Source organism: Protopterus annectens, chromosome 10.part0 (genome assembly GCF_019279795.1).
Source record: "Protopterus annectens isolate FY-2018-M chromosome 10.part0, PAN1.0, whole genome shotgun sequence".
Taxonomy (NCBI): domain Eukaryota; kingdom Metazoa; phylum Chordata; order Ceratodontiformes; family Protopteridae; genus Protopterus; species Protopterus annectens.
In genome coordinates this window covers 1,006,696-1,022,978 of record NC_056744.1, presented here as the reverse complement: position 1 = coordinate 1,022,978, position 16,283 = coordinate 1,006,696, and the positions used below count along the sequence as shown (strand labels likewise).

Genomic DNA, 16,283 nt, shown 5'->3' with positions numbered 1-16,283 from the left:
TCTTATAATTTTAGGGTACATGGTACACTGTAGTCCATGCACTTAAATTTGGATGGGCTGTTATGGGTTTGCAGTCCATCCAAGAATGCTAGAACCAGTGGTTCTTTATTTGGAGGGTAGCATGTGACTGCTAGGTATGGAGCATACACATCTTAATGTGGAGGTGTAAGTTATAAAGTGGCTGCCTTTAACAGAAAAATATATATGGAGAGAGTTGCAATCACAAGGTCAATGCTACCTCCACTGAAACTGGCAATTCCATCTCCAAAACAGTGAATCACGCCTTGCCAAAACACAGAATGAACAACTCCTGGACTTAACTCCCGCCTCCACTCTTTTGGGTCCCATGTTAGCACTTGTTTCTGAGTCCAGAGTGGTAGGGAGTTTTGGAATTTAGTATTTTATGTCCATTTTGGTTTTCAGCAATGCTGGTTTTGGTGTAGGTTGCACTGACTTCATGATAGTAAGCTGTCTAATGAGGGAGATGCAGATCAGGCAAGCAGACTAGAAAAAGATGTATTTTTTAGCAGTCATTGAGAAGCAGATGGATTTGGGATATGTAATTCATAGTTCCTATGAAGTAAAGCATATTTTTGATGTATGGGTCAAGTGTTTGAAAGAGGTGTATCCAGGGATCTATAGAATGCAATTTGGAAGGTATCACAGAAGTTTAAACAAGGAAAAGGAGCTGTTGAGAAGGTAGTGAAATCTTACTCCTGCATGTATGATAGCCTTTTGAAAGTACTGCTGACCATAAGTACTGATTTATTTTGAAGAACCTGTATTGAGAAGTACTGTAACAGTGAACTGAACTCTAACATCTGATGTGAATGTCAGTAGTTCAACAGGTACTGCACTTATGTTGGAAAATCAGTAGGGTGTGTGTTCTGTTCCTGCACCAGGTACTTGGATTAATTTGGTTAGGCAGTTAGCGCAGGGGACTAAAGCTCTGACTTGTTCCTGTTCCAAGGGTGCATCGATTGAGTCATTCCACCTTCATTTGTCTACTTTTTAGTTTTGAGCATGTCACTTCACCACAGAGTGCTTTCAGGCAATTGGAACTTTGGGCTAGGCTCCTAAATAGTCTTCTTGACTGCATACCTAGTAATGGACTGGATTTTTGCTTCTCTAACTTTCCATACTTTGTTGCAAGAAAGTACTTCTCTTTTGTTCATGCAAATAAACCTCATTTAAAAAAACGAGAAAGTGATTTCCCTGGACTGGATTTGTTAATTTAATTGTTAAATGCATGTTTGTGTTTATTTCTTGTTTTGTAAGTGATACTTTCTTAGTAGATGGGGGTACGCAAGCTATGCTGTGTGACTATGTTGTGTGTAGTGCAGGTACACACAGTAGAGTGTACTTGCAAGAAGTGCACATTCTCTTATGTGCAGGAACAAGATAGAAAAAAGTAGCTGAATTAGAGTAAAAGATGACTAAAGTCTGATGGTTCTTTCACTACAGAATGCTGCTTCACAAATCATCAGATATGGTGACACATATATTTCTTTTAATTTAAGAGCATCTTCAATCAAAATTATTCTCTCCTTTAAGTTACAGTTTTTGTTTTTTCATTAAAATAAAAAATGTTGTTTTTCAGTTTGTTACACATTTTTTCCTTTTTTTTTAGGTACTGGCAAGCTAGGCTTCTCTTTTGTAAGGATCACAGCTCTCATGGTTTCATGCAACCGTCTGTGGGTAGGAACAGGAAATGGAGTCATCATCTCTATTCCATTAACAGAAAGTAGGTATCCATGAAGAATTGCTGATTTAAAAAAGTTTCTGGCTCTGGTTTTAGTCGCAGTTTTGAAGTTTAGTAGATGTCAGAAGCTGAATTCACCAGTGCCCTTTCTCGTAGAGAGACCTTTTGGTATAATTGTAGAGGTGCAGTCATGTGTCATCTGTTATCTGTATGTGTGGCTGTCCATTCACAACAGGATTGCTCCTTATTTAGGTAATTTCTTATCTGTCTTTCCAATCTTCCCACCTGTAGTAAGCCGTACAGCAGTGTGTTTAGTTTTGCAGACACTGACAGATTTTAATGTTTTGGGTTTTGTTTGTTAAGCATTTTGGGGGGATTCTTTCCTTGGACAGAGTAAAGGGGGCTTTTTATTTATTTAGAGGATCTTTGGTAGCTCCTGTTTTAAGGCAAACATTCTGTTCCTTTTCTGGACATTGATGACGACTGCATATTGAGATATGGCCCATTCCTCTCTCCTTTTTTGCGGCTTTGCTTGTACTTAGCATTACAGAATGATTATAATGTCCCATCTGCACCTTCTGTATTTTTTGTATGGTAGATGGCCACTATTCTGTGACACACACGGACAGTCTTCACTCCTCCCCAGCCTTGCGAGACAAAAAAGCTGTTTTTGTTAACATGTAATTCTACCCCATGTTCTTGCAGCTATGATAAGCTGCATTCAAGCCTAGGATTGGTCATTGGCACTACAGACTGGCGCCTTGCTTTTGTAGCAGTGGTATGGTATATGTATGTTAACTTATCTTTTCCTCCCTGCATTATTTAAGTTGTTGACAGATGTGGAACAGCAAAGGAAACCAAGAGACTTTGTTAGCACAACATTGCTTTGTCAGAGCTTTTATTAATGAAACACAAATTATTCTAGTGGCAAGCTTTCTACTTTAGAACTGAGGCAGTCTTTCCTTTTCAGATGCACCTACTTCATTTCAGGTTAATTCTTCTACCAATACAGCATAGACAACATTAACAGTGTTAAATACAGAATTACCTTTCATATCACAGTATTTGTAAGTACAAATATTTTGTAAATAATAAAGCATGTTTGTCACATGTTGAAAAAAATTAACCTGTTAATACCTCTTTGGATGAACAGTGCACACTTTTTTAAATTTCATTGATAATGTGACGTGCAACTTCAGACAAGCTCATGACTGAAAAGGGTCATCTGATCCCCTGGTTAAACTAATAAATACAAAAATATAATTGTATCAGTCCATATGTTGTTTTTATATTTTATTTGTTAACTAGGTAAGAAGGCCCCTATACATAACTGTGTTTTTCAGGCGCTTACTTGCTGCTAGTTGCACATCATGCAAGTTGGAGACTGGGAGTCAATCCCAATACTAAAAGATGAACCTTGTTAGAAGTTCATATCTTACATGCTGTGCTGATAGCATCACTTAGAAATTGCTCTCTGGCTGCAGCCTCTTAAAACAAAGTATGACTTGATGAGACATCGTCTCCCGAGGTGGAACGGCACCTCAATTTGCCATTGATTTGTTTTGGAAATCACTAGACTTGCAGGATTAAGGTCTGTAGCAGAGATGCTCTCTCTCTAATTCTTTGGTTGCAGCTGCACTGCAGGACATTTTGTCATGGGGCAGCGTGTGTTATTTCACCAGTGTGATACTTCATGCTGCAATATAGAGACCTCAACAAATTTTTACTCAAAACAGCTGCATTGAAGCTTTGACGCATTTTTCTGTACCAATTGTTTTTCTGGGAGATGAATACAGTTGTGTTGGCAGTTCAAAACAGCTTGTTTCTGCCATCTTATTAAGTACTGGGTCCAAACTCATTTGCATTCTAATTGCTTTACTTGTGTTTTCATAGAGACTTGTGCAATAGGACGCCTCCTCAGTGCTGTAATGGTGTCTGCTTTAGAGCAAAGTATGGTGACAATTATTTATTTCTTGCAGCTGGGATTACTGTTGCCATCACTACCCACTGCCATACCAGGTCTTCAGCCCTCACTTTGTTTAACTTTGATGTGATAAAGATGTATAGGAAGATCAACCAGGTACTTGCCTATTTCTTGTAGGTTTGTAGGCAGGGATGGTGACATTAGCAGAGGATTTCTTCCTAATTGTTAGTTGCCTTCCATGATCAGCTTAGAAGCATATACACACAGCACTACATTTCAAGTGTGCATTTCTTTGCAAGAATAGACTTCTTTGAGAAAAGGTTTCACTTAATATGCAGATCAGCCTTTAATCCATCCTTCTCCGGTTGGAATGTCAGTGTCAGAAATGGTAGCACATCGTCCTCTGAACTCGAAGTTCATTGGTGTTCTCTCAGGTGATGGCTGAGACTATATTTGAAACATTGACATTTGAGAGTATTATAAGGGTGTCCTATACTGAAAATGTGCTGCCCTTTAGAAGATGAGATGTTAAGTCAAGGTCCTGGCTCTGTCCTGTTTAGGTATGCAGATTAAACTAGAAAAAAAAAACAGACATCTACATAGAGTGAAGGTGTATGCAATTAAAAAATGTTGACTGCACTGTACAAAAAGAGAAGACCTAATTTTAAATTAATATTCATCATAAATGTGATTTTTAGTTTCAACTTTTAAACAAATCCCTTTTAATTATAAAATATCTAACCATTTTTTTCTCTGTAGCAGTTTTTCTTCTGAACTTGTAGTCCAGTATACACATCTTATGTTTTTGTAGTAAGTTGTATAACATGCAGACACATTGGAGTACATGTGTGATTTATGTTGACGATCTTGTCCCATCCTAGTAACTCACTGATTGGATTCATAGGTTGAATTTTCAAGTGTATGATCTTGTAGTTTTCAAGAAGCTTGATTGCTGTAATCCCATTATTTTCTTCTACTTACGTTTAAGGATTATTTTTAAGAAAGCTAATGACAGACTTCTTTTGATTGTAATGAGAAGGTTATTCCATAATCTTTGAAGGCATTATATTGTATCCATCACCCTTTTATGTGTATGTGGTATTTGATATTTTTAGTTTCAGGCTCTCCCTGAGGGCTGTGTAGTCTCCCCATCAGTGTCTTCCAGGCATAGACAAATAGAGATGAATCAGGCATCGCATTACAGGCCCAGAAGAGGTCTAATATAAATAACCTGTAAGAAATGTTAAGACCTTTCCTATAACCGTTGATCTTTGTAGTAAGGACTTGTACTTTTGTTTTTTTAAGAAGTTTCTGGTACCTTGTTCACACTGTAAAGAATGCAGCATTGTATTCAGTAATGAGTTGGACCAGTGCGATACAAAGTGATGCAACAATCTCCCTGGAGTGACTAGACATGATGTTTTATAATTAAGTGGGGTACAGAGTATACTTTTTCTGGCAGAAAGATATGTAGTAGTCAAAATTTGAAGTGCTACTTACCATAGCTCCTAGATATTTAGTGTTGGTGTCATTTTGTATGATTTCTCTTTGTTTTGTATTCCTAATTTATACCAACTTTTGTCATGCTAAATGTTTAACATTAAAGCCGTGGCCATTACATTTGCACCATACATGAATTTTTGAAGATTTTTTTTTAGATTTGCATATATGGTAATCCAGAGCTCATTTCCTGTGTTCATGTTTAAGAATTGTCATTGGTTCATAGTTTATTACTAATCATTATTTCCAAGCTTCCATCTGGTTATGTTACTGCTGCATTATTCAGCTTTCTGTAATAAGGCTGTGACTGAAAAGGGATCCAAGTGATCTAGTTCACTTTGCATACCTAATAAATAAAGGACTAAATAAAAATGAGAGTTCACTGAGAATCCAGTACCGTTGGACATTAATGGAGACCCCGGTTAAGTAAATTTTACCCTCAAATCCCTTGTGAAAATCTGCAGTCCCCGTCCTGTCATCTAGATTAGTTTTGAAGGTTGCTAGGGAGGGACTGTACTTGATATGCAATGGTAGCCTATTCCAGAAAAGGACATACATTGGATTAGGCGCCTGTCACTCCATTTTGTTTTGGAGATGTGGCAGTATAGGTTTGGATCACTATAATAGATGTTTGCTTTGCTGCCACCACTTCAGTTTAGGTGAAGGAGTTGAAAAAGTGCTGGATCATCCATAGCACAGAAGGTTAAGCAGAGATCACCCTTCAAGAGCCTATACAACACTGAGTAGAAGGGATATGGGTTTTACTCTGAGTAGCTAATGGTACTGAAATCTGTGACTTTTCTGGTGAAGAAACTTTGATATCACAGTAGTTTAAGATACTTTCCAGAAGGGTCATTGTGTTTGATGGTGGGTCTAGTAAGGGATAAGTAAAGTGAATCTGTATTTCTTTGAACCTTAAGAAACCCCAGAAGATAAGTATTGCAGGGTGCGAAGATTTTTACACTACAACAAAGACATGATGGTCATAGGGATGAGTTTAAAAGCCCTGATGATTCAGTAAGATTTAAATGGAACATTATCTCTAGGGTAATGATGCCAGATTTATCACAGTCAGATTTGATAACCAACTTCAGTTTGCAGACATTAGCAAACATGAGTAGCCATAGTCCCTTAATATCTTTTTGGTCAGGGAAATATATATATAGGTCTATTGTATAACTTTGAAAATACACTTCTTTGAAATTATACAGCAGACCCTGTGTTCCGCGAAAGTGCACTTACTCAAAAGTGCACCTCGCGAACACTGCTTCTGCAAACATTTCGCACCACAGTGGAGGACAGTCTGGGAAATGTTCTATGTCCTCCACTGTGGTGTGGTAGTCACGGACCTTGGTTAGGGCACAGGTCATGGTAAGGGAATAGCCCTACTAGCTGTCCCTTTACCATGACCCGTGCCCTAACCCTGTGGTCTGTGACTTCTGCACTAAACTGCAGTACGTAGCCCATTCGTTGAAGCGGGTTTTGCGAAAGTGCACTTTCGAGTAACCCAGGGTCTGCTGTGTAATTTTGAAGAAGTGTATTTTTGAAGTTGTACAGTAGACCCATTTATATGTATGTGTGTATATATATATATATATATATATATATGTACACACGTGTATGTGTGTGTATATGTATATTTATATATATATATATATATATATATATATATATATATATATATGCACACGTGTGTGTGTGTGTGTGTATATATAGATATACACACTCGTGCATGTGTGTGTATATATATATATATATATATATATCTCAAGAATCTGCTATATTTGTATTTTAAGTGTGTTGTATCTGATTATCTGTTGTTTATTTTGTTGAAAAATAAAAACTTCTGATTAAAAAAAAAAAGATTAAAAATAAAAACTTCTGTTTAAAAAAATATTGATGTATATAAAATCAAAGAGGAGGAGGCCCAGGACATTGCCCTGTGGGGGACACCACTGGGGATGTTTTGCTGTATAGAGTAAATGTTCCCTACCTTTATTTTTATTTATTTGTTTACTGCAGTAGAGCACTGATTCAACTGGACCAATTTTCTTGTTTAGCCTGGAGTTGACTAATTAGTTAAACAATGCAAAAAATGTTAAAAGAATGAAAATGCATAGTTATGTACATGGTATTTACAATTAAAAAGAGAATCCATGATTAAACAGTTTAATGTTACATTTATGTTTCAGGTATTGACAAATAGGTAGCATGTTTCTGCTAAGATGTACAACACAGATGGGTGAGAGGAATACCCAATGACATTAACAGGTTGGTAATAGAGAAGAAGATAGAGGCAGGAGTGGTAAAGCAATGCAGGAATAAATGTAGGTTTAAAAACAGCCTGGGCATATAGTGAGTTTACAAAGGAAATAAAGTAGTAATGGGTTTCACTTTATCCATTATTTGTAATGCATTTACTATGGGGAAGAGAGTATACTGAAGCACATAGTTCCATTAACAGGTATTGACATCTGAAAGCATGTTTCTAAAGAGTGGTATAATTATGTGGATGGTAGTAATGCTTGAGGAGTCATCAGGTAAGAAAAGATAAAAATGACAGAGTGAAGAAAAAAACATGCAGTAGTGTCAATGGTATGGATTCTTTTAGCCAGTTATCTTTCTATGTGTTAATGTTAAGAGAGTTTGTCAGCCATCCCATCATGGAGGAATAGTGTTGAAGACTTTGGCAAGGCCCATGTAGGCCACATGGACTGTATGCCCCTTAACTTTGGCCTGGGTTACAGTCAGGGTTATAGGCTTCTGTGACACAGGAGTCACAGTGAAAAAACATGTTTTGATTACAATCACTTTGCAGGGTGCACCTCTGAGTTGTAGGCCTTGTGTGTAGAGCCACATTTGCTTATGTTTCTAGATGAATCCTGCCTTCATAACATGGTTTCAGTGAGGCTATTCATTTGTTATATTATTTCAGTGTCCACTCTAACCCATTGGGAGCTCTGCTTCACAAGTTTGTGGATGATGGATACTGTTAACAGGGCTGGTTGTTTTTCTTCTCTACCTGGTCTCTAACCTAGGGACATTTGCTTCACAGAATAGAGTATAGGAGCTTGATGATCATAGTGTCAAAATGATTTTTAAAAAAAATCTGTCTTCTCATCGCAGAATGACAACAACTCTATTTCACTGACTTGTTCCTTTTGTCGATATTTTTGATTGGTAGAAAACGTTCCATTTGTCGTGCCCTTTTGCTTTTTAAGCCAAGCTGTACAGAACCTTATACAGGCATCTTTCTTGCAAGTGATCTTCACATACTTGGGAGCAAACCTGTATGATTTAGACTTAAGTTTTTCCATACTTGAATTGCATGCATCAGCAATTTACCCATCATGACCTTGTGGAAGACAGGATTGTGGCCAAGCACCAACAGGCTTAGCAGTTTCTTCAAGGAGTGTTGCATCTCCATCCTCTTCCTCCTCCTCCTCCTCTGTAGAACCATTATTTCTGTGAGATAATTTGAATCTGCTAGCTGTGTAACCAGCTTTGAAATTTATTTCTTGGAAAGCTGTCTTCCTAGTGGTCATTCACCTCTATCTATAGACCATCAGAGATTTAGGCCCTTGTGTAAGAAATCTTATCTGGTCTTTCACAAGGATCTTGTGCCCCATAGGACTAATCCACTGTTCCTTCTGAAAATGGTTTCCAAGTTGTCCTTAAACTAGTTCGGTCATCTTCCTGTTTTTGAATGGGCAGAAAACATCAGATTGAAGAGCCCCACCCTGGAATGCCCATCATCATCATGGGTGTTAAGTGAAATGGATGAAGAAATTTAGGAATATGAAATGGCTTTTCATCCCCTTTACTCTCTGGAGGGAAGGGTTTCCAGTTGCAGCACTGATATATTCCAGGTAGATTGCCATCTGAAAGTGCAGTATGGAATTTAGACTTGGACAAGAAGATATTCCATGTTGTACACTGAGGGGCATTTTGGAGAATGAAACCCCTATGAAAGCTCTTTGTGTTTCATTTTTGTTTGAGGTTTTCATTTGTAATTTTTTTTTTCCGATACCACATGTGCCTTTTGGTTCCTGCTATTTCAGGAACTGGGAAAATATTTGTAATTGAGGCAGCTGTAATCTATCTATTTATTTTATTTACATTTGTTTACCGGGAAATTCCAATTGGACACCGATCCTTTTTCAGCAGAGGCCAGGGGAGAAAAGCTCCACAGAACAATAAATGAGCAGGAGAGTACCTGTAGAACAAATGAATGTACATACAGTAACAAATAATACATACTGCAGCAAAAATTAGCTATACATAGATTATGAAACATAGTAATGAACAGATGTACCAATATCTAGCTAGAAGCTAGGAATAAAGGTAGTATATATATACATATAGTACTAAGCTCAAATGGATACTGTTCTAAGGTATAAGTCTAGGTGTAAGTCGGGTGGATATGTATTTGGAGTTGAGATGAAGTGAGGCAGTTGAGCATATTATAAGAGGTCTGAGAGATTGAGTGAGGTGGGAAGGGTAGGGTAAAGGCTGAGCCAGAGCCTGCAGAGGGGAGGAATGCAGTTATCAGACTGTATGAGGCAGGGCGGCTAGGGGAGGGGAGAGAAAGGGGAGGTTGTTATTAAAGTTAAGTGGTTGGAGCGTTTGTGTTTTAATTATAGATTTTTAGTGGTGTTGCATTGGTAAGTTATTATTAAAAGGATTTATTGTGCTTATATATTTGTTGTCTGGATGAGTTTGTTTTCTGATTGTAGAATTTGCAATTAATTTTTTTTTGATCAGGTTGCATTTTTGGCCAGTTGTGCTCATTCTGATAGAACCTGAGCTAGCAGTTACTTTGGAAAAAATAACAAAAGCATTATTACTAAATTAGTTGTTTTTTGGTGCACCCCATTGCAAAACATGATGGCAAAGGAGGCCTTGCGCAGCAGCTGTCTTCAAAGAGTCGTTCTTCTGACCTGTGGTCTTTTATATACTGCCTTTCCACTTCAACCTAGTTTGGTACCCAAACTGGAAGTTCCTTGAAGGTGGATATAACAGATGAATTCTTGTAAAATCATTTGATGTATGAGAGGACCATCAGTTGGTCAAGAATGCTCTTGCCCCTGCCAGGTGAGTGGACCCTGTCATTCAGGCTGAGCTGTTCGAGTTGGTTGTAAATGTGTATTACTTGTTTATAGTGCTGGTGTCAAGTCTTTATTGTTGCCCTCATGGCTAGAGTTACTGGCATTAGGACAGACATGCTTACATCTTTTAGCATATTCCAAAAATTGCCAAATTCTGATTGGTGAAAAGGATAACACCTATGTTTCGTTGAGAAGACCATTCTGTCGAATTTTGTGGACTTGTCTGAACGTTGTATGGCCTCATAAGATGTATTAAGAGGGCACAACTGGAAACTCTACCACTAATTTCTTTCTTTCTTTTAGTTGTGAACCTGATTGGAATGATCCTTCATGAAAGCAGAATTCAGTGAAAAATACCATGTGTGAATGAAAGCTTTTCCTTAATTTTCCCAAAGGAAAGGAATGAGAGGGTGCCATGCTGAGAGGGTTGAATGGGATAGAGTGAGGACAGCAGTGGACACGAATGAGTAGGATACATCTTGCGTGGGTGAAGAGGGAGCTGGTTGCTTTAAGAAAGGATAAGACATGGTTGAAATAGGCTTCCTGACATGATCCCCAAGGGGCTGACCATGTTTGTTGGTAGAGTCCTTGATAGAGATTTTCAGCAGATTCTTGAGAAGTGGGGAAGTGGCTGAGAACTGAAAGACAACAAGAATGGAACTTGTGTGCATGAGAGGAAGTGGTAAAGTCATGAAGCTGCAGTTATGTTAGCCTAAGTGCAGTTTCATGGAGAAAGTCCTGAAGAAGGGATTGATCTCTTTCCTAGAGCATACTCTACAACCAAGGTGATAACCCGCCAGTACTTGGGATCAGTATGTAGATATGTTATTCACTGGTGGTGTGAAATTCAAGTACAGATGTAAAAACAGAAGAATGAACTGTTTTTACTTATGCACTTGACATTTGGATTGCCAAGGAATAAAGTATTCCCTTTTTATTTGTTACCATTTATTGATGGTATTTAGTTTGGTGCCTTGGATCTGACATGCATCTACTGCCTGAGTGAGAACTCCTTTTCTTTGCAGATTTTGAATATTGTTTCCCCTAGACAACAGTAACATCCACGACTTCAAGCACAAGTTCATGAGTAAATAGAGCTGTTACTTGAACCAGATCAAGAAGAACTTGCCCCAGGGAGGATCAGTAAATATATCCTACATGTACTTCAAGGATTTTTTCAATCCTAGACTAGCTGCTGTTAGTAAGACTGCCAAGGTTTCAATGGACTGTTTAAATTTGTATTGCTGCATGATTAAAAGATATAATACACAGGGTTGCTGAAAGGATGAGGTTAGGAATTATGGAAGGGACTAGAGTGCTTCATGGTTTGATCTTGTGTCCTGTACTTCAGTACTATATATTGTGTTTAATATATATGAGTGAGTAGAGAATAGTGTCGAGCTTTTTGTTGATGATGCAAATGTAAGTGAAAAAGTAAAGGCTGGGGAAGAGTTTAAGGAAGGGCTTGGAAAGGCTGGCCACATGGGTAGAATGATTGTAATTGATCTTCACTGCAGACAAGTGAAATGCTTCACTTTAGCCACAACCACCCTGGTGTGAATTGTTAGCCGGGTGTATGGAATTGATGGCAGTAGGTAGGCATTATTATATTGCATTGCATTTGCTTGATGCCAAAACAAAAAGTCTGTCTAGTTTGCCCTTTTTACCTTCCATCCCTTTTAGCATTTTTCTACCTGTACAATGCCATCTTAAATGGGGCAGCCATGGTGGTACAGCGGTTAGCATGGCCGCCTTACAGCAAGAGGTTCTCCGGTTCGATTCTCAGCTGGGGTGCCTTCTGTGCGGAGTCTGCATGTCCTCCCTGTGGTCGCGTGGGTTTCCTCCGGGTGCTCTGGTTTCCTCCCACTTCCCAGAGACAATGCTGTAGGTGGATTGGACACTCCAAATTGGCCCTAGGTGTGTGTGTGCCTTCTGTGGAATTTTGGGCACCTGGCTGGCACCTCGGCATCACAAAACTCCACTGCCAATCATAAGCAGACAGGTGGTCCGCTGTGGCGACTCCTATCGAGAAAATGACGAAAGAAGAAGAACCATGCCTTCTTAAATGGTTTATTATGACAGTGTTGAGGCGGACTCTGTCAAATGATGGTATCTGCAACCCATGTCCATGAAAGTGACGGTGTCGAATTCTGACAGTGTTGAACTATGTCTTGAATTAGAGATACGGGTGAGATTTGTACTTTCAGCCTCCGGATTTCGTCAAAGGGGATTCGACCAAATCCACTTCAATGTTGTCATAGTAAACGTCTTAAATGCCTCCATATATTTCCAACATCACCATCCACTGTTGTAGTTGATTCCTTGTGTCACAATCCTCTCTGTGAAGAAATAATTTCAGAGATCCAGGGAATATGTAGACCCTACAAATTTGATGCCTTTGCTCTGTTGTGACCTCTTTAGTTCTCCCTGACACATTCATGTGCACCAAAATTGTGTCCCCCTGTCTGTTGCAGTCTCAAGTGAGAAGCTCTCTCAGTCTCTTCTTTCCTCTCCATGTTACAGATCTTTCTCATAATTTTCTTCTGAATTCATTCCATCATCCTGATGTCCTTTTTCTTATGGAGTGGTCAGAACTGCATTAATTTTGCAAGTAGTCAGACCAAGGCACTCTACAGTTGGCGGCATTCTCTCTCTCTGCTTTTGCAGTTTATCTCCTTAAGGATATACACCAGCATTTTGTTTGCTGCTGCCACTGCCCACTGTGTGTGCTCCTGCTGGTCATTTCCTGGTTTGATCAACACTTCAGATTCTTTTCATGTTCAAGATGCCATCATTTCCACTCCTCTGTGCTGATACTTCACACCAGGGTTGCACTGTCTTAAGTGTGGCCATTTGCATTATATTATGTTGAACTCAAAGTGCCTCCCTTTTGCTAACTTGTTACTGTTTTATCCCCAGCAAAGAGCTTGACTTTGTTCTGTGTTCCTTCTAGAACTTGAGACAGACACACCAAAGAGCACTGGATCCAGAACAGACCTCCATTGTATTCCAATAGTGACTTTCCACTTGCCTTACCTTGTCCCTCTCACCACAGCAGTCTGTGTCCAGCCATTAAAACGTGCAGCTATCCCGTTCAAAGGTTTTGGCCCTACCCCACCTGTCCATTTTCCTACTAAAACTTCTGGGTGGAAGTCTGGGTAGACCAGCGAAACTGTCTACTGGTACTCCACCGTCAAGTTCACCTGCAGCCTAGTCATAAAACTGGATAAAGTTTAACTAACAGCTCCTTCTTGTTATGAGCCCATATTGGTTCTTATCTGGGTGATTGTTGTCTTCTAAATGTGTTAAACTTCACCTGCAAATTTTCCCCATGACTTTTCCCTGATGCTTGTTGAGCTGACAGCTTTGTAGTTCCTTTCTTCCCCCGTTTCCCATTTGGGCAATGGTACCACAGTTGCTGTCTTCTGATCTTCTGGCACTTCTGCTCTAGCCAGTGATCTGATGATAGGGATCTCTGCCTGCACACTGGCCACATTTCTTATGACTCTAGCTGGTAGCTCATCTCGTCTTTGCATGACATCCTCCCCAAGAGCAGGTAGCTATCTGTCTCTATCCTGGTATTTCTTCACTGTCCAAACACGAAAACAGATGCCCGTAAAACCCTTGCACGGCCAACCAATAAATGCAAAAAACAAAAAAAGCCAGCAAGTGTTGGCAAATGCCACAAATAAACCAGATAGTTTATTCACATAGGGAGAACAAATCCCACTATGTCTAGAATGTTGAAAAAACAATCACAAAGACATCAAACCGGTTTCGGCTCCTCAGAGCCTTCTTCAGTGAAATAGAAGCAATAAGAAGTCAAAGCAACAATGCAATAGTATATATAGGATACACCAAACATAAAAGCCAATCAGAAACCTGCATTCAAAATTGGTCATTGAGACCAGGTGAAAACAAAGCTCCAAGTTTGACAATCCATTTTCTTTCCTTGGAGCTAAGTATTTCATGCCAATATTGTTTGTCTTTACATTTCCCCTTAATACAATCAATAATAACAAATTTGAAAGAAGCTGATGCATGTTTTAAACTGTGTTTATAGAGTGCATTGGTATGACATTTGTTTTTGATGTCACTCAAATGTTCACAAATACTAAGGCGAAAAGCCCTGGATGTCTGTCCAACATAAAATGCAGAACAGTTACAGGTCACCAAATAGATGACCCACTCAGTGTTGCAATTAGCCCAAAATTTGATGTCAAAGACCTCTGAGGTATTTTTACTACTAAATTCCCTAGTATTAGAGACCCTAGTACAAAAAGAACAATGTCCACACGGAATGCACCCCACAATGGGTTTGCCTATCAGAGACACCTGAGTGGAAGCATAGGAGTCAAAACCCGCCTTCTTATAATGACTAAATTTGGAACCAATAGTCTGTCCTCTTCTAAATGAAAATGAACATCTATCTGGAAGAAAAGAGTTTAGTTTGTGATCAGCCTTAAGCAAATTCCAATGTCTATGTATAATATTAATGAAGCCCTGTGTATTGCGTCCATAGGTGGTAACCAGCCGTAAGGGCTGTGTGTTGGAATTGTTATTCTTGTCCCTGTATGACAATAAGTCCTCTCTATTTGTGTTGGATGCCCATCTTTTGGCTGCATGTACAATGCCTGGACGATAGCCCCTCTGGATGAATCTGTGAGTCAGATCTTCACGGGCCTCAAAAAAAGACTGTTGGTTAGAACAAATTCTTCTGGCTCTAAGAAACTGAGATTTGGGTATATTCTGGATGATATGTTGTGGGTGGAAGCTGGTAGCATGTAAAACAGAGTTAAATTCCGGAAATTTCCTGAACATCCTAGTAGACAAAGTATTGTCCTCATTTCTACTGATTTCAACATCCAGAAATACTATCCTAGATGTATGATAAGTCAGCTTAAATTCAATACCCCATATATTGTTATTAAGATATTCAAGAAACTCCATAAGGTAATGTTCATCAGCTTTCCACACCAACCAACAATCATCCAGATAACGACGCCAAATGTCCATCTCACACATGTAAATATTATGATTGTGATCATAAATCATAATTTCTTCTATATATGCCATGAAAAGATCTGCATATATGGGTGCAAAAGATGCACCCATAGCAGTACCTTTGGTTTGCCAGTAACATTGATTATGAAAATAGAAAACATTACTGGTCAAAACATATTCCGTTAGACATACTAAGAATGTATTAAATCCAGGTGGATATAAACCTGATCTAACCAACCAATAGTCCAGTGCTTGTAAGCCTGCCCAGTGTGGAATATTGGTGTAAAGAGAGGTGATGTCCAAAGTGCACAATAGCCAATGTAATTCAAGTTGGGTGTTGTTAATAATGTCCAAAAATTGGGTGGTATCCTTAATTCTAGCTCTAATGAAACCCAATAGAGGTTTTAGATATTGGGTTAAATATTCGGACAGTGGTTCAGTAAGAGACCCATGTCCAGAGACAATGGGTCGACCTGGTGGATTGCTTACATGTTTATGGATCTTTGGTAACAAGTAAAGATATTGTCTCTTGGGTGATGAGACCATTAGTTGTTCTTTGATGGATTGTGTAATGATTCCCTCCTCCACCGCCTCAGTCAAAAACTGATCAATTTGGCGCTGAAAATGGGGTGAGGGATCCAAAGGCATCCGTCTATAATATTCTATGTCACCCAATTGCCTCATGGCTTCCTGATCATAAGCGACCTTATCCAATACCACCACAGCACCACCTTTATCAGCTTGAATAATAACTAGATCTTTATTATTCACAAGCTCATCCAAACTATTTATTTCCTCAATGGACAAATTGTTATAAGAAATAGGAAAATCCCTAAGATGACAATGTATATCCTGCAATACATTTTTTTGGAACACCCCCACTAAATGTGTCATGGGCGGGTTAAATGTGGATTTCTTAAACTTGAAATCATGAGATGTATCACAAGTATTGTTGTCAAAAAACAATTTCAAATTTAATGTTCGACAAAAATGAACCACATCCTGAGCCAAAGATTGTTCAGAAACAAAAAACCCAGGGACAAAA

General features: G+C 38.8%; 1 protein-coding gene across 1 annotated transcript in view; it reads left to right on the top strand.

Moving 5' to 3' along the window:
* The window catches only part of SPAG9 (sperm associated antigen 9), a 2,484,778-nt gene that overhangs the window by 2,231,486 nt on the left and 237,009 nt on the right, over positions 1–16,283 (top strand). Inside the window, exon 26 of the mRNA XM_044084932.1 lies at positions 1,631–1,744. Coding sequence (XP_043940867.1) covers positions 1,631–1,744 — 114 coding nt within the window. The remainder of the gene's footprint in view (positions 1–1,630; positions 1,745–16,283) is intronic.